Raw genomic sequence first — 21,328 nt, forward strand, 5'->3', positions numbered from 1 at the left:
CCTTGAAAAGAAAATTCACTCTTCATTGCTAACAAATCCACTCTTCATTGCCTACCATAAATTTGGGAAACTTAGGTTGCAAATGTGCTATTATTTTCCAATCTTCATAAGAATTATGGATGCAAAGCCTTAAAATATTGCATGTTCTTTGATCTACCCTCTATTTCTAAAATAATATGCATGAGAATAAAACTACAAATATATCAATTATCATGCAATTTATGATCATGAAAAAAAATAGGAAAAAGACTAAATAACCAACCATAAGGGATTGCTTAATGAATTGGTTCATCTCTGAACAATAAAATACTATGCAACCATTCAAAACTATGCATCTATTTAAAATTCCCGAACATGCTCATGATACATCTTAAAACAAGAGGAGATTTTGATCCTTTTTGATATTAGAAGCTATTTGAAATTACAGGTGAACTTTCTATTCTTTTAGTCATCTACATTTTTGAAGTTTCTAACCATAAACATAAATAATACTAAGACATCAAAACCTACAAATAAACAGCAAAAGATAGTTTCAAAAAGCTGCAGTAAGACCACACAAAGTCTGTATTGTCAACAGTTTTCAACAGGGAATCACAGAATTTGCAACTCTGAGTGTGCTTGGGGATTATTTTGGCATCAGTCTAAATGAAAAATCCAAACCTTATTGTTACTACATCATACCCATGCAGCGGGTAGCCAGAGGCAACTCCAATTCCTGTTAAACAGTAGGAAGGGTTCTTACTAGAGACGGCTCTTCTGCCTCCTGAGGCGGAGGGGTGCCGTCAGGCATGGAGGAAGGACTAGCCTCATTCTCGGTGGTCACATCTCCATCTGTCAGTGCATCAAATGAGGGCAATCCGTCTTCATCCACAGGGAGACTGTCCAGTGTCTCTGTGAGGACTGCTAGCAAGTTTGCCTCATTCTCTTCATCTATCTTCTGCAAAGACAGTAAAACAGAGGAAGACATGAGTGAGTTGACACTGGGAGATGAGTAATCTATTAATCAGCATAGACTGAATATGTTTAACCAAATGAGTACATGATACATGAAATTTGGCACATTTATGCCATAACACAAAAATCACGTCCTTCTCAAATTCCAAACTCCCTTTTGGTCTGAATCATACAATCAAGTACCACCTCTACTGGATCAATCTCTGATTGTTGAGCTTTCTAATTTAGCTATTTATTATGTCTGTATTAATAATGCTAACTGTGATTCTGTCTTGTTCACAGTCATTTTCTCATATTTATGTCTTATTTTCTTAACTAAAAGAGAAGATTTAGAGAACCTCAGGGCTTGAGAGTGTTTTACCCATTATCTACCGCAGCTTCAGACAGTGCTTCGATAGTGTTTCCGTCTCCTGTATAGCATAAGCATCAAAATGTTTAGATAATTCTCTGTTCAAACACTGCCAGAAACTCAAAGTATACCAAGAGAAACTATATACTTTCATGGTTTCATTTATAATTTCATCACTGAACACTCCAGTCATTTATTTCTCTCCTTGACATCTTCCTCAACTTTAGTCATAAATCTATAATTGCCTACTGGACATTTCTACCTGATAAGAGGTTCCTTGTCTCAAAATTCAAACTAAGGATTTTTCTTGGGGGAAAAAAAAAAAAAAACTTGCTGTTTCTCTTGACTTTCTGGGTTTGTATAATAATTCTACAGATCCTTAACTCTGGAACTACCCTGAATCCTCTTTACCTGGCCAGTCACTAAGTAGGGTCTTATTTGTAGCATATCTCAAACACATTCATTTCTTAAGACCAAGGGTACTTTCTAGGGCAATGTTCCTTCCAACAGGGGCTCTTGCAAATATAAATTGAACTCATTTTCCCACCTGCTACACTCATTCCCACCAACACATCCTTGGAAAGCTGATTTTCAGTTATTTATTGCACAAACATTTTTGAACACCTACTATATGTCAGGGTCATGCTAGGTGTTGGAGACACAAAGAGAAATAAGACAAAACTCTGCCCCTTTGAGAACCCATCAATGGAAGGAAAGAACCTGTAAACAACATGTTATAAAAGATAATATTTGTTTATTTCAGCACTCTGTAAAAAGAAAACAACAACAACCACAAAAAAAAAACCACCTCAAGATCTTCCAAACTGGAGCTTATACACCTTGTCGATAGGGCAATGAACTATATTCTTGTGTACCTGGGTGACCAATGCCAATGCTGGGCATCCAATACAGTAAGTCACTGATTACTTGCTGAGTAATTCACTGATCTGCGTTTTTTTTGCAAAAAATATATATTGTGTAGATTATTTTCCTTTTCTTCTTTAAGCACTTCATGTTGTCCAATCTGACCTGCTTCTTAAGTCATTTTTTAAGTTCTATACACTATGACATTAACAATATCAGCTCAATTATCCCACACAGATTCTATTACAAAACGCACCTAAGCTGCTGACATCTAATGAAGCCAGCAGTGACCATACTTCCTTTCTCGCTAGCACCGAACTCCAGTTAATTGACCTGACAAAATTACAAGAATCACAGAATAAGACAGCTAATCAGAAAATCAAATTGTATTACTAGAGAAATTAGGCAGGCCTTTCTCACGTATACATTCTATTTTATATAAAAATTGTTTTCCCTCATTACTGATGAGTCTCCATCCAGGAGGAAAACTATGAACCTCTTTCTCTTTTGGATTCAAGAAGCCAAGAAGAGCAATATATGCTCATGGTAGAGTTTATTCGGCATTTTTAACACTTGTTTCCATTTCCTTAATGCCCCTGGACTTGACGTTGTGAGTTAAGTGGTTTGAGACACGCAGGGTAGAGTGACAGTTCTCTGAGTCTTTAGACTGTAGTGCAGGAGGTAAATTCTAACCAGAAGGCGTGACATGTAAACTTCAAAAAGGCACCACTTCCTTCCATAAATTGATCAATTCTTTAGAATCCAAATTGCTCAGTTGAGTAGAAAGACTTTATTGAGCATCCCCCTCACCCTCAACTCTTCTGGCCTCTGTCCACGCAACCTTAATAAAGATCATGAAATAATCTGCCCCTATTTTCTGTGGGGATCATTATCTGGTATCCAAAGATGCCAATCTCTCCCTTTTAATTTTAACTTAGATTCCCTCATGTACCAAAAACCAAATTCAGGTTATTGAACTATTCTGAATAAAACTTATATTTAAATGAAATATATTACTTAAAATCATCTCAAAATCATGAGATTTACATTAATATAAATATCTCCATATTATCTAATAAATATAGTCTTTGGAAATGTCTCAAACATACCAGACATGCTTACACACACACACACATGCACATACACACAACCACACACACATACACAGTTTAAATAAATAAATTGGACATTTTTTCCAGATAACCCAGCTTCCATAAAGGCTTATTTCACTGAAGTTCAAAAAGACCTTAGGCAAAAATAGTTAAGCATGTTTACCAATAAATGAGTAGTTTTGTTTACTCCGATTTACATTTTGTGTTTGACTTCCCAGCAATACTACAAGCCCCTATTTGCTTTCAATCACATAATACAATAGCATCTTAGTTCTATCCCTCGTGTAAACAAACCATGATAATTCCAATCAAGTCAAAATGACAAAGAACACTTAAATTAACTACTTTTCTCCAATTTCTTTAATAAGCCTGGGTGAATGTACACCAAATTCAATGGCAGAAATACTGGAGCTTGATAATGTCATAATTAATTTACAAGACATGATTAAACCACCAGCTATTTAAATTTTCCTCTCTTCTGAAACCACAATGGGAGGGAAGAGTTTGTGGAATGGAAGACTGGCATTGTGTATTTGTGTGTGTGTGTGTGTGTGTGTGTGTGTGTGTGTGTGTGCTGAGGTATGCTAAGTGAGTAGGCTAGTCTTAAATCAGTATGGAAAAGTGGGACTGTAATCACTATAGTCAATGTCCATTAGAAATAATTATTAAACATTTTCATTTTCTTACCATCCGTGTATATGTGTTACTCAGAGAGGTGCTCTAAGACTGTTTTGATAGAGTTGTTCTTGAATTAAGAAAGAAAAGAATGCTGTGATTTCAAATTCTGTTTTCTTTCATCAGAGCAGACTAGGAAGAAGATTTAATGACACTTTTGTGTTGAAGCTCAACAGATTATTTGAACATGTAAAGTTGAGTGGACATTATACCTTATTCTGACAATTTCAATTACTTTGACGTGAGTTTCAACAACTGAATACCCAGAGAAGGCAATGCATGTGACAAAAAGAACTCTGTTAAACAATTAATGTTGCTTTCCATTATTGCTTCAGTATAGAGCTGCCTAGTGGCTCAGCAGTAAAGAATCTGCCTGCAATGATTCAATCTATGGATAGGGAAGATCCCCTGGAAGAGAGAATAGCAACCCACTACAGTATTCTTGCCTGGAGAATCCCATGGACAGAGGAGCCTGGTGGGCTACCGTCCATGAGCTCATGAAGAGTCGGACACAACTGAGGGACTAACACTTCCACTTCCACTGTTTTTATAAAAAAAAATATATGGATTAGTTCCACATAACTAAAGGCAAGAAAAGCAAAGAGGAGAAAAAGAGAGAGCAGATCACCAACTGGGTGGTGATCTACAGTTACACAAACAGCTCAGTCTCAGTGCAGGGCAGAAAGGCAGACATAAAAATGGGAAATAGGCAAGTGTGAGGCAATCAAGCCACAATGAAGAGTCAGACATGAGTAAGTGCACACACACACACACCCAAATCTGAAACAATGCTGTGTCATTAATAAATGGTTGTTCAGAGCAGTCAATTAAGCCAGAAAGTTCATTTCTTCTCTTTGGGATTGTGGGCCCCTATATGAATTGCACTAAGTGTGATATAATTCAAAAGGTACGGTTGAAGAAAGGTAGATTCTGCCCCCTTGCATGTCCCAAGTCACCTCAAGATTGAAATCTGGGATCCAGTATATAATATCTAGGTCTTGTTCTTTTGTGAGCCGTTGGCAAAAGGATCTTTCAACCAGTTATACATGGTGGGGCAGACAATGCATTCAACTCACCCAACTGCACACAGAGTGAATAAATCCACTAAATTAAGGAGGAGATGAGGGACTCTGAGATCCTGACACCTGAAGGGAGAAACACAGAGTGAAAACTGCATGAGGTATCCTGAATATTTTTAATGCAGGCTATTTTGGAAGGACCATGCCCTGCTTAGGATAGTAATTTTTTCCACATCTTGTAGAATTGCAATTACACTCTGCGTCCCCAGATTCTCACACTTGCTTGATCTCTGTTTGATAAAAATAGTTTAATAGCCATTTAATCACAGCTTCATTATCTTAACACTCTTAATGTGAATTAGGCCAGGAGAATTCACTCTTCCTTATTATTTAAATCATCAATAAGAAGGAAACAGTGGTGTCTTCTTATCATTCACTAATCAGTTTCGGTTCCTTAGGCACTACTGTTTACCCCAAGATCAATCTGTATGAAAGGTCACTTAACCTCTCTGAACCTCCACTTTTTTACTATATAAAATTTGGGGTTATTATCTGGCAAATTTCTATTACAGAATTTTCTGCACTCATGAGAAAAAAACACAGTTGATAGAAGTCTTAGAATTCTTAAAGAAGTTGCTCAATAAACATCTCTGGTGTATATGCCCATCATCTTGATTAGCCATATTTGAACTCCATTCTTTGAGCACGATCTACAGCCGAATCTCAGCACTGGGCCACCTTCCTCCCAAATTCCCAGCAAGATTTAGGTTTCCTTCCTGCCCCATACTGCTGATTTGGAAGCAGCTAATGAAGACAAAATTAACTCCTACTTTAAGTGAGGCCTAATTAAGAAGGGAAATCGGCTAGAGTAACATCTGGTAATGTGTTCTGAAGCCAAATATAAATGACATTTTTGGATTATCCACTATTTTGGATTATTTGTTCCACTAGACACTACCAGGAGTTGAAATAATTACATAAGAAAGTGAATTTTATGATAGATTCAGGGGCTTAAATAAGCAATACAACTGACCATAGGAGTCCCCTTCCTGAATCACCATACATAAAGTTCTGTACCTCTGTTTCACGCACAAAAAGACAAAACATTTAAATGTAACAAAGTCGGTTTTGATGTATAAAGTTTGATTCAAGATTTGCAAGAAGCTGAATTCAAAATAAAGAAAAAAGTTTGTATGAAATAAAAAATAACAATTCAGATTAAAGCCCTGAAATAGAATTTGAAGTTTTCAATTTTTTAAAAGACCACTTTACACTGGACAGATATTACTTCACTAATTGTTTATTGCACATGTCTGCTCTGAGTGGTCTGAGTCTTTGCTAAAAAGGTTGTTAAATCCCACTTTTTTTTTTGCTTCATTCATTTTTTTTTAATAAGGATAATTGCATTACAGTATTGTGTTGATTTCTACCAAACATTAACATGAGTCAGCCATAGGGAAAACCCACTTTCAAACAACTCTTTTTCCCCTCTTTTTTCTCTTTCTCTCCTCGAGTGCTCTACATTCCATGGTGATTTTTATTGCTTCTTTTACATCCAGGCATGGGTACTAACAGCATGTCTGCCCACCTTCTCACACTCCAAATTGGGCAGAATCCCCACATGGCATTTCTTATAGGTTGCTAACTGCTACCCTGTTGGATAGGAAGAGCCTCTAAAATAATCCACTAGATTTGGTTTAGCATATGGAATAAAGGATTTTGAAAATGGGATGGTCACTTGAAGGCAAGAAGAAAAAAAAAAACAAAACCCTTAATCTCAAGTGTGTATGTCTAACAGAAATATAATCAAACATAGACAGTAAAGACCATCTTACATCACATCACATATTTCTTATAAAAAGTAACATTGAATCTGTTCATTTCTTACAAATGCCCTGTGCCCTGAGAGTTAGCTTCTTCCTCTACTTTATTACCAGGAGAGATACAATGCATACATTAGGTGCCAATATGTTTTCCCTGTCAGATGCTAAAGTTGCTGGTTGAATGATAATAGTAGCTAATAGAAAGAACACAAATTTTAATTTCACTGTCTGGGAAACTCCCCATGGACCTTCAGGTTACTTAAAATAGTGTGTCTGTAAATGTGTTTATACACACCACACCCCCAAACCATAGAAGTTTTCATCTCAAGGACATAGTTACAACAGAATCTATGTGTACATGCATCTCAACCACTTGCATGCATTCTACATATTCAACTGTTAACTGTAAGTGTATAATCAAGGCTTGTGTTCTTCCTCCAAGTTAGACACTCTAACTAAAGAAAGCAATGAACAAAAATTGAAGTTAATTCCTATAAAAATAAAATAAGAATCAAGCTGAAATAAATACAAGCAAAACTGAAGGATTCCTTCCATAGACATATTTACACCTGTGGGAGTCCATTTAATTCCTGCTAATACTTACACTTCTATTTAAGCAGGCATAAAATGTAGGTTGACATCTGTACTTAGGCTCTATCTAACATTAGCTTATATCACATACTCACGAGTTAATAAGCATACCCTGAGCATATGGAGTTCATTATTCTGAAGAGGTCACATGAGCCAAAAGTGTAAATACAGAAGTTCAAGAGAAAGGCCTAAGAAAATCCTGTTTGATGCACTCAAAATGAGCTGATTACAGATTGGGTGGGGAGGGGGTGTTTCATGTCTATTTCTCACAGTATAAAGAAGAAGTAGCTGGGTGGTGCCATTGAGCAGGAGGTCTAATCGATTGAAAAAGAGCTGCTAAGGCATTCCATTTGTCCTCAAATTTAAACCAATAGAGAAACTGGGCAGATTTAAAAGAACACCAGATTAGAAGTCATAAGAATGGATCCTAGTCCCATTGTACCCTTAGTGAGCTGTGTGGCTTCAAGTCAAACAACTCAGTTCTGGCTACCCTGCACATGCTAGTTCCTGTTTTCACCCTTGCCACTGCCACTCCATCCCAATAGTTCATTCTCAACCCAGAAGACAGTGATCCTAATAAAACCTAAGTCTTCTCTTGACCCAGTTTTGACCAAGCCCTCCAAGGCTTCTCACGACTCTAAGAAAAAGAGTTGAAGTTTTGAGAGTGCCTTACTAGCCTAAAATCACCATATAATTTATCATATAAGCCAGAACACTTTTGAGAGTGAGTGGGTGCCATCAACAACCAATCACCAGACTATTGCAGGCTAACTAAGATGCATGGTTGGTTACCCTATATTAGATCTACATCATCTGACACTCTCAATACCCCTCATCTATCAGGCTGACTCCTTTCCAAACACTCTGAATTCCTTGCTTAGACCACAAAAATGCCAGGCATTCCCTCGCCAAAAGGCTCTGCACCTGCCATTTCCCCTTTCTAGAAGGCTCTTCTGCCAGATGGCCACATGCATTGGCCCCCTTTATCCCCTTCAGTTCAGTTCAGTTCAGTCAGTCATGTCCGACTCTTTGAGACCCCATGAATCGCAGCACGCCAGGCCTCCCTGTCCATTACCAACTCCCTGAGTTCACTGAGACTCACGTCCATCAAGTCAGTGATGCCATCCAGCCATCTCATCCTCTGTCGTCCCCTTCTTCTCCTGCCCCCAATCCCTCCCAGCATCAGAGTCTTTTCCACTGAGTCAACTCTTCGCGTGAGGTGACCAAAGTACTGGAGTTTCAGCTTTAGCATCATTCCTTCCAAAGAAATCCCAGGGCTGATCTCCTTCAGAATGGACTTTATCCCCTTAATTATACTCAAATGTCACCCTCCCAACTAGTCCAAACACATTCTATCCACCTCCCCATTTTTTTTTATTGAAACTTACTTCTATAACTCAATATATATTTTAACAACTACTTTTCATGGTCTTTTTAAAATAGAAGCCCTGAAAGGTCTATCTGATTGCAACTGACATGTGGCATATAGTAGATGCTTAATAAAAATGAAATGAGCAACAACTAAAAATCTCTAACCAGTCCTAAGACTATAATGTGACTTTTTATCCTCCTTTTGTTTTGCCATTGTTGTATCCTCTGTAATTCCCACCTCTTTTCATTCCCAGAATATTTGTCTTATTAATAATGCTTATCTAAATCTTTATTTGAAATTAGCTTCCATTTATTTCTCATGCATTTTTTGTAGATCAATATTTTGTAAAGGAAAGTGTTGAGATGGGTCTTGAAAATGTAGAAATTTAATCTCACCAATTCTGGTGTTTGGAAAGATACTGGAATGCATTATTAAACAATTAATCTGCACATATCTCAAAAGATGCAGGAGAAAAATCATGCCAGTCCAACTATCTATTCATGCAGGAAGCATCAGGCTCACTAATCAGGAGAAAACAGATAATATAATCTATCTGGACGACAGTGAGTTTCTTTATTCTATACCTTATAACATACTCATCTGGGAATATATATTTAACCAGAGGGTTTTTCAAACTGTGTTCCACGGAACCCTTGATATGCATACAGTTACTGCAAGAATTGATTGTAAATATCATAGTGTATGATATATTCTACATAATTGATTTCATATGCAAATATAACTAATTCACTTTCAGAAAGCAATATGCACACTTAATTGTGCTATTTATCTTATCATAAACACAGTGAAGACCACCACTGACTTAACCTGCCAAGTTGAATCATTTGGTGTTGGTCTTAAGATTTAAAAATATCTTCAGATGTGCATGTGAGCACAACTTTACAATCTTTACATCTTTACAAAACCTTTACAAATATTCCTTTCTGTGAAGTAGGGTTTTCTCAATCTTCATCAATCAAAAAAATGTACAAAATCATCAGTTGCCAAGATTGCCATAAGAGCCTTATCTTCTACCCCAACTTCACTTTTTAATGTTCATTTAAATAGTGTCAAAAATATTATGACATATACATATTATTTTGATTTTTAAAAATAGTAAACACCAGCTGACCTTTACTGAGTGCTTTCCATGTTCCTGGGGCTGAGTTAATTTTTTTATGCTTATTATTTCATTTAAATCAATATTAACCCTATTAGTAGCCCAACGCTCACATGACTAATGAGAAGCAGATGTGTACATCAAACCACATATATCTAATAAAAGCTGGTTCTCTTTCTCTTCTTTATATGTTGGAATTTTATGGAAGAAATTATTAGAACAAAAATGAACATGGGCATGGGCTAATCTAATCTACACTCACATTAGGGGATATAAAATGAGTTGAAAAGACATATCAGTTAATTATCAACAGTTAAGAACTAAGATGAAGAAATGCAGCTACATCCCATGAAGAGAGTGGCCTTCCATGCAGAAAGAGGTTTCGCTGTGATTGCTTCTTACTATCTATTGCTCAGCCAATGTTACTGACTATCTTTTGTCCTACTGGGTGCGATTTGCTCTTCTGTTAGAATGGTCTCCCCTTTACCCTTCATTTTTTTCATATCTCTGTTTCCCACCTCAAAGCCTATTATAAATGGTCCCTCTTTCAGTTAAGTTCAGTTCAGTTGCTCAGTCGTGTCTGACTCTTTGCAACCCCATGGACCACAGCACGCCAGGCCTCCCTGTCCATCACCAACTCCTAGAGTTTACCCAAACTCATGTCCATCGAGTTGGTGATGCCATCCAACCATCTCATTCCTCTGTCGTCCCCTTCTCCTCCTGCCTTCAGTCTTTCCTAGCATCAGTGTCTTTTCAAATAAGTCAGCTCTTCACATCAGGTGGCCAAAGTATTGGAGTTTCAGCTTCAACATCAGTCCTTTCAATAAACACTCAGGACTGATCTCCTTTAGGATGGACTGGTTGGATCTCCTTGCAGTCCAAGGGATTCTCAAGAGTTTTCTCCAACACCACAGTTCAAAAGCATCAATTCTTTGGTGCTCAGCTTTCTTATAGCCCAACTCTCACATCCATACATGACTACTGGCAAAACCATAGCTTTGACTAGATGGACCTTTGTTGGCAAAGTAATGTCTCTGCTTTTGAATATGCTGTCTCAGTTGGTCATAATTTCCTTCCAAGAAGTAAGCATCTTTTAATTTCATGGCTACAGTCACCATCTGCAGTGATTTTGGAGCCCAAAAAGTAAAGTCAGCCACTGTTTCCACTGTTTTCCCATCTTTTTGCCATGAAGTGATGGGACCGGATGCCATGATCTTAGTTTTCTGAATGTTGAGTTTTAAGCCAACTTTTTCACTCTCCTTTCACTTTCATCAAGAGGCTCTTTAGTTCTTCTTCACTTTCTGTCCCTCTTTAATAAAAAGTTTTTCAACAACTCCAACTGATACTGGTATATTCAAGCCTTTATAAAAAAAGCTGGGTCCCTGGATAGAGATACAGATTTCTGGACCCCATTAGATACCACCAAATCAGAGTATCTAGATTAGAGTTTCTCAGCTTCGGCACTATTGGATCAGACCATTCTTTGCTCTAGGGGGCTGCCCTGTGTGTTGTAGGTTGTTTCACAGCTTCCCTGACCACTACCTATTAGATGACAGTAATGCTTCTCCAATCATGACAACCAAAACTGTTACCAGATTTTACCAAATATGTGCTGGGAGGTAAAACTTCCCCCAGTTGAGAACAATTTCCCTAGAGGAACCATCCAGGATTCTGAGTTTTGATAACCATCCCAAGTGATTCTGATAATTATGCAGTTTGGGGTAAGTTGCTATTTTGTGCCTATTGAGAAGTGCATAAATCAAGTTATACTTTACAATTCTATGAATGCTAGATTTATCACTTCTTGCTAAGTTGCTTCAGTTGTGTTCGACTCTTTGTGACCCTGTGGACTGTAGCCCACAAGGCTTTGCTTTCCATGGGATTTTATAGGCAAGAATACTCGAGTGGGTTGCCACTTCCTCCTCCAGGGGATCTTCCCAACCCAGGGATGGAACCCAGGTCTCCTGTGTCTCCTGCATTGACAGGTGGATTCTTTATTACTAGCACCACCTGGGAAGCCCCAGATTTATAACTTCTAACACATGCAATTCTGGCAGCTTTTTAAAGTTATTAATAACATATTTTTAATTTATTCTATGTGAATTCTTATTTTCAATATCTTACATTAATGTCCCTAGACATTTTACAGTCTATGCTTCCTTGTTGATAACAGCTCATTGGTTATTTATGCCCTGAATTTCTTTTTGATTAGTCCTATGGCATTTTACTCTTTTTATTGCCAATCACTCCCTTCTTTTTTCAGAATTTTCTGACCACCATCATTATAATAAAGTTCACTTTCATTTTGTCGTCTATTTGATTACATAGACTAGATGCCAAATGATTCTTGAAGATTCTCCTCTATACACTTTCACATACTTCTTAAACACGTCTAGACTTCTTAAGATTTTTTCAAGATCAAAAGCATAAAAACCTTATAAGATTTTCCTGTTCTTATGAAAGGGGCAGTGAGGCAAAATATAAATTTTGACATGAGACTGCCTGAGTTGGGATCCTAAATTCATCCTTATGAGGTATGTGACCTTCAGCAAGTTACTTAACCTCTCTGTATCTCGAATTTCATGTCTGAAAAGCACATTTTAATAATAAACTTGCACTGTAAGGTTACTTTGAGATTCAGCTCTGTTAATCCATGCATATTGTATAGAATAGTGCCTAGTATGTAGTAAGGACTTATGTTTGTTATTGTTAATATTATCATTATTATTGTCCTCATGCACTAGATTGAGTTCAAAATAAATGAAACAAAGTATTAGCTTGTTGAAAATTAATACAGAGGGAACACTTAAAGTTGACTTTGAGGCAGGGATAGGGTATAAACAAATGAAGGGGACAGGGAAGAACATTCTACTCAATAGACTGACATAACATAGAGATTTAAAATGTGACATTGAAATTATTAAAGACATGAATGCTCAGAAATCCTTACAATTTTATAAAGGATATTGCCTACTTGTTACTTCTTAAGGCTGATATGTCTGAATTAACAGGCATGGTTTGACATAATCCCTGAATGCTTGCATGTTCATTACATGAAGTGATCTCCTAAAATCTACCCCAAGCTGAACTTTGATACCTACACTTGACACACCCTACACTCATGCAGACACATGCAAAAATACCATATATATATGCATGTTTACAAATAGATTTTTTATTACTTATGCATATATTAAGTGACTCCTACAGGCTATAATCTTTGTTCTAGGAACTTACATTTTAGTTTGGTAGAGAGAGGATGGCAGACTTTCCAAAGATTAGGTAGCCTATATATACATATATGTTACATGCAAAGAACATAGAGTATATATACATATATACACAGAGAGTACATATGTACGTATATATATGGAGAGAATATATTTGGTTCATTTATATGTATATATCCGGGAGTTGGTGATGGACAGGGAGGCCTGGCGTGCTGCAATTCATGGGGTCGCAAAGAGTCAGACACGACTGAGCGACTGAACTGAACTGAACTGATACATTGTACATGCATACATAGAAGGAGACAAAATATATACATTATTTATTATATATAAATACATAGAAGGAAACAAAATATTTGGAGTATAAAGATAGAGAAAGGAGTATAGAAATAGATAGATAGTACAAATGCATATATATGTACCTTATCATGTGAGAGAGAGAGAAAGGGAAAGCATTTGAAGGAGCAAGCCATAATAGCTGAGAAAGAAATATTTTAGGCAAAGAACAGAGTAGGTACAAAGGTCCTGAGGTGTAAACTTACAGTGAGTGAGACATTAATTGTTTCACGGTTTACATATTGGTAGAAGGGGGAGGGAGGTAATATTGAAAATATTTAACAGACATTCCACATGAGCATCGATCAATCAGAATAGCAGCACTAGGACTTCAGAAAGGAGTCCTACTCTAAATGACTCATAAAGTTTTATCTGGCCAAAACAATGTATTTTAGACTGACTGTAAGAAACACTTATAATAATTTTCCATTACAACTCCTAAATTCTAAGATGGTACATTTTGTGCCCAAAGAAGTGCTTAGAAGGCACCATTACAGAAGCCAGCGCTATTTGCTCCTAAAGACTTAGCACCACGAGGTATGTGTGCAAACCGTGCAGCTGCAGATGTCTCACACCTGGATCTATACGGTATATTAAGACTGGGGACGCCAAGATGCAGACGATGTCAAATGATCTGATTACTGCAATATTCTGGCAATAGCATTAAAAAGAGAGAAAATTGTCTCAAGGTGGTTGGAAGCTAATCAGCAGCAAGTCTGTCCTCTCTGTGGGGCCATCTAGGGTGAAGGAAATCAAAGTGAGGTTCCTGACTCTCTGTGGCTCCTGGCCTGTCCCCAAGAGAATAGGAGCCACTTAGAGCCTGGGATTGGGCCTGAGACTCCTTGAGCACCTTTCATTCTCCATTAAAATGCTCTGCACAGAGTAGTGGGTTGTCGATAAATACTTGCAGAATAAATACGATATGAGAAGCTCATCTTTTCAATGACTTTGACGCTAAGTATTCTCCCTGGCTTTGGGTTTCCAAAGCATCTGAGTAAGTCTGCAATTTCCTAGGATTTAGAGTCTGAACTTCTAATACCAGACTGAGTACAACACTTATGAAAAATCTTTAAATACTTTATATTGAATTCCTTCTAGATACAGAATCACTCGTGATCATCAGTGATTTATACACACCATGATGAGCATGCACAGTAGGGTAGCCTAAGACATCTGGTTAGACAAAGTGGTTAATAACACCAAAGGTAGCATTTTCGAAAGTGACCTTGATAACTGGATTTTTAAAAGTGTATGTGTCTTTAACAACATGGGAGATGACAAAAAAGTACAAACCAAACTGGATAAAAATTCAAGAGTTACAGAAAGGAGAAAACAAGTATTTAATGATAGCCTCACTTAATGACAGAACATACTAACAGAAATACCAAATTGTAAGAGTTTAAAAGAGTCAACTCACCCAACAACATGATTCTGCAGATTAGAAGACTGACCCCCCAAATGGTTAAACAGACTTTCTCAAGGCCAATTAGTAACTGATCTAAATCTATATTTTGGGGGGGCCTAAGTAAATAAATGAAGTCGCTCAGTTGTGTCCGACTCTTTGCGACCCCATGGACTGTAGCCTACCAGGTTCCTCTGTCCATGGGGTTTTCCAGGCAAGAGTACTACAGTGGGTTGCTATTTCATTCTCCAGGGGATCTTCCTGACTCAGGGATTGAACCCGGGTGTCTCCCGCATTGCAGGTGGACGCTTTACCCTCTGAGCCACCAGGGAAGCCCATGGGGGGCCTATGGTTTCCTTATTTTTTCTACCATACTATATCATTTCCCAGGAGGATTGGAGAAAATAATAGCAAAGAATCTTTTTCGTACACTTGCCCTTTATTCTTTAGGCCTCAACATTGTTTAAAATACTGTAAATGGAAAGTTTCCAGTTCAGTCCTCCATAGAAACGCTGGACTACAATTAAGTTCCATGTCTGCACTTTTAAATAGATCATAAGTTTCTTGGGAATACGAATCATGATGTGTGTGTCAAACTGTCAGAAAACGTTAACAGATATTTATTGAGTATCTACTATGTGCCAGGTATTCTTGATGCTGGGAATATGAACAAAATAATTAAAAACGAACAAAGTAACTAAATGTCCCTGCCCTCACAGAGCTTATTCTAGCAAGGGGATACAGATGATTAACAACTTAAATTACTGTAAATTATAAAATAAACAATTGTGAGGAATGAAAGAATGGATACAGCAATAAGAATCCCACTTATTAGAGAAAAGCCAAATATTTAAAAAATTAGATTTATTTACCAAACAGGGCATGACATTTTCTTATAAAAGATTTCATACCGGGATAATGTAAAAATACTTAAACTGCTGAAAATATAAACCTTAGTATAAAAGCCTGACTGAAAGAAAAGTTTCTTACTGACTGTCTTCTACACAAAGTAAAAGATATCTGTGACTCTCAAATTTGGCTGTATATTTGAATCACAGGAGCTATATATATATACACATATATATATATATATATATATTTGACCTTCCCTGCCCCTCACCAGAGCAATCAGTATCTTTGGAAGTAGGATTCAGTATTTTTTTTCAAAAGCTCCTGTGGCTGGATTCTAATAGGAGACAGGACTTGGTGGTAAAGCCTCTGTTACTGCTGTTCAGTCTTAAGTTGTGTCTGACTCTTAGAGACCTCAGGGACTGCAGCTCGCCAGGCTTCCCTGTCCTTTACTATCTCCCGGAGTTTGCTTATTCTCATGTCCATTGTGCGGATGATGCCATCCAACCATATCATCCTCTGTCACTCCCTTCTCCTCCTTCCCTCAATCTTTTTCAGCATCAGGGTCTTTTCCAATGAGTTGGCTCTTCGTATCAGGTGGCTAAAGTATTGGCGTTTCAGCTTCAGCCTCAGTCCTTCCAATGAATATTCAGGGTTGATTTCCTTTAGGATTGACTGGTTGGATCTCCTTGCTGTCCAAGGGACTCCCAAGAGTCTTCCAGCATCACAATTCAAAAGCATCAATTCTTTGGCACTCAGCCTTCTTTATGGTCCAACTCTCACATCCATACATGACTACTGGAAAAACCATAGCTTTGACTATAAGGACCTTGGTGAGTAAAGTGATGTCTCTGTTTTTAAATATGCTATCTACGTTTGTCATACTTTTCCTTCCAAGGAACAAGTGTCTTTTAATTTCATGGCTGCAGTCACTGTCTGCAGTTATTTTGGAGCCCAAGAAGATAAAATTTACCACTGTTTCCACTTTTTCCCCATCTATTTGCCATGAAGTGATGGGAATGAATGCCATGATCTTAGCTTTTTGAATTTTGAGTTTTGAGCCAGTTTTTTTTTTTTTTTTTAACATTCCTCTTTCACCTTCATCAGGAGGCTGTTTAGTTCCTCTTCACTTTCTGCCATTAGAGTGGTATCATTTGTATATCTGAAGTTGTTGATATTTCTCCCAGCAATCTTGATTCCAGCTTGTGCTTCATCCAGCCCGCCATTTTGCACGATATACTCTGCATATAAGTTAAATAAGCAGGGCAACAATATACAGCCTTGACGTACTCCATTCCAAATTTTGAACTAGACATGTCCAGTTCTAATAGTTGCTTCTTGACCTGCATACAAGTTTCTCTGGGAACAAGTAATATGGTCTGGTATTCTCATCTCTAAGAATTTTTCAAAATTGGTTGTGATCCACATAGTCAAAGGCTGTAGCATAGTCAAAGGGGCAGAAGTAGTCTTTTTTTAGAATTCCCTTGCTTTTTGTATGATCCAATGGATGTTGGCGATTTGATCTCTGGTCCCTCTGCCTTTTCTAAGTTTAGCTTGTACATCTGGAAGTTCTTGGTTCACATACTGCTGAATCCTAGCTTGACAGATTTTGAGCGTGACCTTGCTAGCATGTGAAATGAGTGCAATTATACATTAGTTTGAACATTCTTTCACATTGCCTTTCTTCAGGATTGGAATGAAACTGTCCTTTTCCAGGCCTATGACCACTGCTGAATTTTCCAAATTTGCTGACATATTGAGTGCAAAACTTTAACAGCATCATTTTAGGATTTGAAATAATTCAGCTGGAATTCCGTCACCTCCCCTAGTTTTCTTTGTAGTAATGCTTTCTAAGATCCACTTGATGTCACACTCCAGGATGCCTGGATCTAGGTGAGTGATCACACCATTGTGGTTATCCAGGTCATTAAGACCATTTTTGTACAGTTCTTATGTGTATTCTTGCCATTTCTTTTTTAATCTCTTCTGCTTCTGTTAAGTCTTTATGCCCATCCTTGGATGAAACGTTCCCTTGGTATCTCCGATTTTCTTGAAGAGATCCCTAGTTTTTCCCATTCTATTGTTTCCCTCTATTTCTTTCCTTGTTCATGTAAGAAGCCTTTTTTATTTCTACTTGCTATTATCTGGGACTCTGCATTCAGTTGGGTGGATCTTTCTTTTTGTCCTTTGCCTTTTGTTTCTCTTCTCTTCTCAGCTATTTGTAGACCTCCTCAGACAACCACCTTGCCTTCTTGCATTTATTTTCCTGTGGATGGTTTTGGTCACTGCCTCCTTACAGTGTTATAAACCTCCATCCATAGTTCTTCAGGCACTCTGTCTACCAGATTTAATTCCTTGAATTTTTTGGTCACCTCCACTATATAATCATAAGGGATTTGATTTAAGCCATACCTGAATGGCCTAGTGGTTTTCCCTACTTTCTTCAATTAAGTCTGAAGTTCACAATAAGGAACTCATGATCTGAACCAGTCAGTTTCAAATATTGTTTTTGCTGACTGCATAGAGCTTCTCCATCTTATATATAATCAATCTTATTTCAGTATGACTATCTGGTGATGTCCATTTGTAGAGTTATCTCTGTGTTGTTCTCTTGACAAAACCCTGTTAGCTTTGGCCCTTTGAGAGAAGTGAAAATGCTTGCTATGATTTTTATTTCACAGGCTTTTCCATGTGTAGGCCAGTGTCCCTGAATTCCCACATGTTCCTCATAATGTCAGAGAGGCAATGGTACCTCACTCCAGTACTCTTGCCTGGAAAATCCCATGGACGGAGGAGCCCGGTGGACTGCAGTCCATGGGGTTGCTAAGAGTTGGACACGACTGAGCGACTTCACTTTCAACTTTTCACTTTCATGCACTGGAGAAGGAAATGGCAACTCACTCCAGTGTTCTTGCCTGGAGAATCCCAGGGACGGGGGAGCCTGGTGGGCTGCCGTCTATGGGGTCACACAGAGTCGGACACGACTGAAGCGACTCAGCAGCAGCAGCAGCCACATAATGTGGTTTCATTTTCATCCAGTGCACATCACATATGGCCCCTTTGCCAGGTCTGGCTTTCTTTCCTGGGTTCAGTTCTCACTTCAATTTTCCACGCAGTCTAGGTGTTGAAAGTTTCACCTTTAAACTCCTGGGTTAGTTCCTGTCAGTATGTCTCTGCAGTGCTCAACCTTTCTTTAGTATGCATAAGACTATCAAATAGATTTCTCTGGCATATGGCAGGCAGGGACAACCACAGCCAAGAACCTCATTGCTATGACTGCTGTCATACTGGATCATTTCTTTAAAAAAAAGTCATATGAGATCACATTAGAGTGGCTTCTGACCACAGGCTGGGCAAACGATGAAAGTCTGGGTTTGAAGTAAAAACATGTTCAGGAGAGCACACACAGTGACATGCTACTGCTGCTGCTGTTGCTGCTAAGTTGCTTCAGTTGTGTCCGACTCTGTGTGACCCCATAGATGGCTCCCCCATCCCTGGGATTCTCCAGGCAAGAACACTGGAGTGGGTTGCCATTTCCTTCTCCAATGCATGAAAGTGAAAAGTGAAAGTGAAGTCGCTCAGGAAAGTGAAGTCGCTCAGTCCTGTCCGACCCTTAGGGACCCCATGGACTGCAGCCCACCAGGCTCCTCCGTCCATGGGATTTTCCATGCAAGAGTACTGGAGTGGGGTGCCATTGCCTTCTCCAAAGTGACATGCTACATCCTTGCAAGTGATGATACAGATGTATATCAGTAAAATAAGACATACCCATTAAATACTATTAAGTTAATAAAGAAAGTTAGCCAGTGCCACCTGTTCAGCCCATGATCTATGCATATATACTGGGAAACATCTGAAAGAATACACACCAAAAATTACAAGAAAGTGAGATTTCAGATGAATTTAATTCAAATTTTTTCTAATCTTTCTTTAATGACCACTTTTATATTTATAAAATAAATATATAAAAATAAAAAGCATGTACATTAACATGGTAAAGGGATAAAAGAAAAAAGCTTAGCATGATTAAAGAATTAATCCAGATCATTCCAGGTCTACTCAGCTCTGTGACTCTGGCTTAAAATCTGCCTTCCTTAGATCTTAATTTTTTCAACTCTAAAATGGCAGCAGTGAAATATGCTGCGTGTATCCCCTAAGGTTACCAGAAGCAGAAACAACATAAAACCTATGTGCTTTGAGGAAGAGTTGAGAAGCAATACACAAAAATGTAGAGCTACAAGTACATGCATCTCAGATACAAGCATTCAAACAATATTTACTGAATTTGCATTATACTTCCTCACTGAATACTTAAATTTAGTTCTTCCTCAAAACACCCCCATAGTATCAAGGAGATATAGCAACTTGTATAAGAACAATGACAGAACTGGCTGAACTAGAACAAAAATATCATTTTAAAAAATGATAGAGTCCTAGAGAATTTAAACAGGGGGTATCCAGGAAAAGGAACGGTTATGGTGATGGAAGACTATGGCAAAGCCATGGAAAGGGATTGAGAAACCACTCTGACAGCCCTGTTGCCCCAGCTGACATCAATGGTTACAGACAGACTTTCCAGGTCTGTTTGTTGGGATGATGTCAGTCTGCTGTAATCTGTTCAGGGGTGAAAGATCTGATGCTATCAGATAGGGTGTCCCTAGAGTACATCCTTTCACTTCTGGACACAGTATGAAAACACACAGCTTTAGCAATTGACAGGGAAATAGTTCTGAGCCATCATAGCATCAATTGTAGCTTACTTTGTCCCTGGCAGAGCATTCAGCAGTTCAATATTCCTGAAACATTAACCCAAGATCCCTCATTTTGCATCTGTTCCTATTGATATCATGTCCCCTGTGAATATTTCCAAAGTAACAGTCAAAATCTTATGAGATTTGGCCTGAGAAGAACGGGGTTCAAGTTCTGATTCTGTCACAGACTAGCCAGTATCCTTAGAGAAGGCATTTGGGCCCTGTGGCGTCGGTGCCATCAACTCTATGTAGATACCTGCTTCACATCGAGGTAAAGATTAAATGAGATATTGGGCAGAAGGGCACTATAAAACACTATCAAATATTTCCTTCTATTTATCTAATGACATTCCTTTTAAAAGATCATTTCAAAATGTTACCCTGTCAATCAAAGAGCAAAACTTAAAAGAATATCCTAAGAAATCCCAAGTAATAAGAATTTAATTACCTAAGATAAGCCATTTCACAATCTTTACCTGTGATTAAGTATCCTTTCTAGCTGCCATCTATGGGGTCGCACAGAGGCGGACACGACTGAGGTGACTTAGCAGCAGCAGCAGCAGCAGCTACTTATATAATAACTTGCGTTTTGTAACTTATTAAAGCTTATAGATATAGCCTTCAATTTGGAATAGCTGAACTAGGACAAAAATATCATTTAAAAAATTAGGTACCACTGAGTCAAAGGAAATATAACCATCAGATATAGGAAAAGAAAAGGTTATGATGTTTAAAGATGATAAGGGGAAGAAAGAATTGATTTCATCTTATCTAGATGGCGCTAGAGGTAAAGAACCTGCCTGCCAATGCAGGAGACATAAGAGATGTGGGTTCAATCCCTGGGTCAGGAAGATCCCCTAGAGACAGAAATGACAACCCAC

The 21,328-nt window shown here is 38.0% G+C and overlaps 1 protein-coding gene across 8 annotated transcripts in view; it reads right to left on the reverse strand.

The window, feature by feature from the left end:
- PPARGC1A (PPARG coactivator 1 alpha) overlaps positions 1 to 21,328 on the reverse strand; it is a 713,764-nt gene that overhangs the window by 40,742 nt on the left and 651,694 nt on the right. For all 8 annotated transcript variants that reach the window (XM_027544177.1, XM_027544179.1, XM_027544174.1 and 5 more), the window contains one exon: positions 743 to 937. In XM_027544177.1, coding sequence (XP_027399978.1) covers positions 743 to 937 — 195 coding nt within the window. The remainder of the gene's footprint in view (positions 1 to 742; positions 938 to 21,328) is intronic.

Source organism: Bos indicus x Bos taurus, chromosome 6 (assembly GCF_003369695.1).
Source record: "Bos indicus x Bos taurus breed Angus x Brahman F1 hybrid chromosome 6, Bos_hybrid_MaternalHap_v2.0, whole genome shotgun sequence".
NCBI classification, from domain to species: Eukaryota; Metazoa; Chordata; class Mammalia; order Artiodactyla; family Bovidae; genus Bos; species Bos indicus x Bos taurus.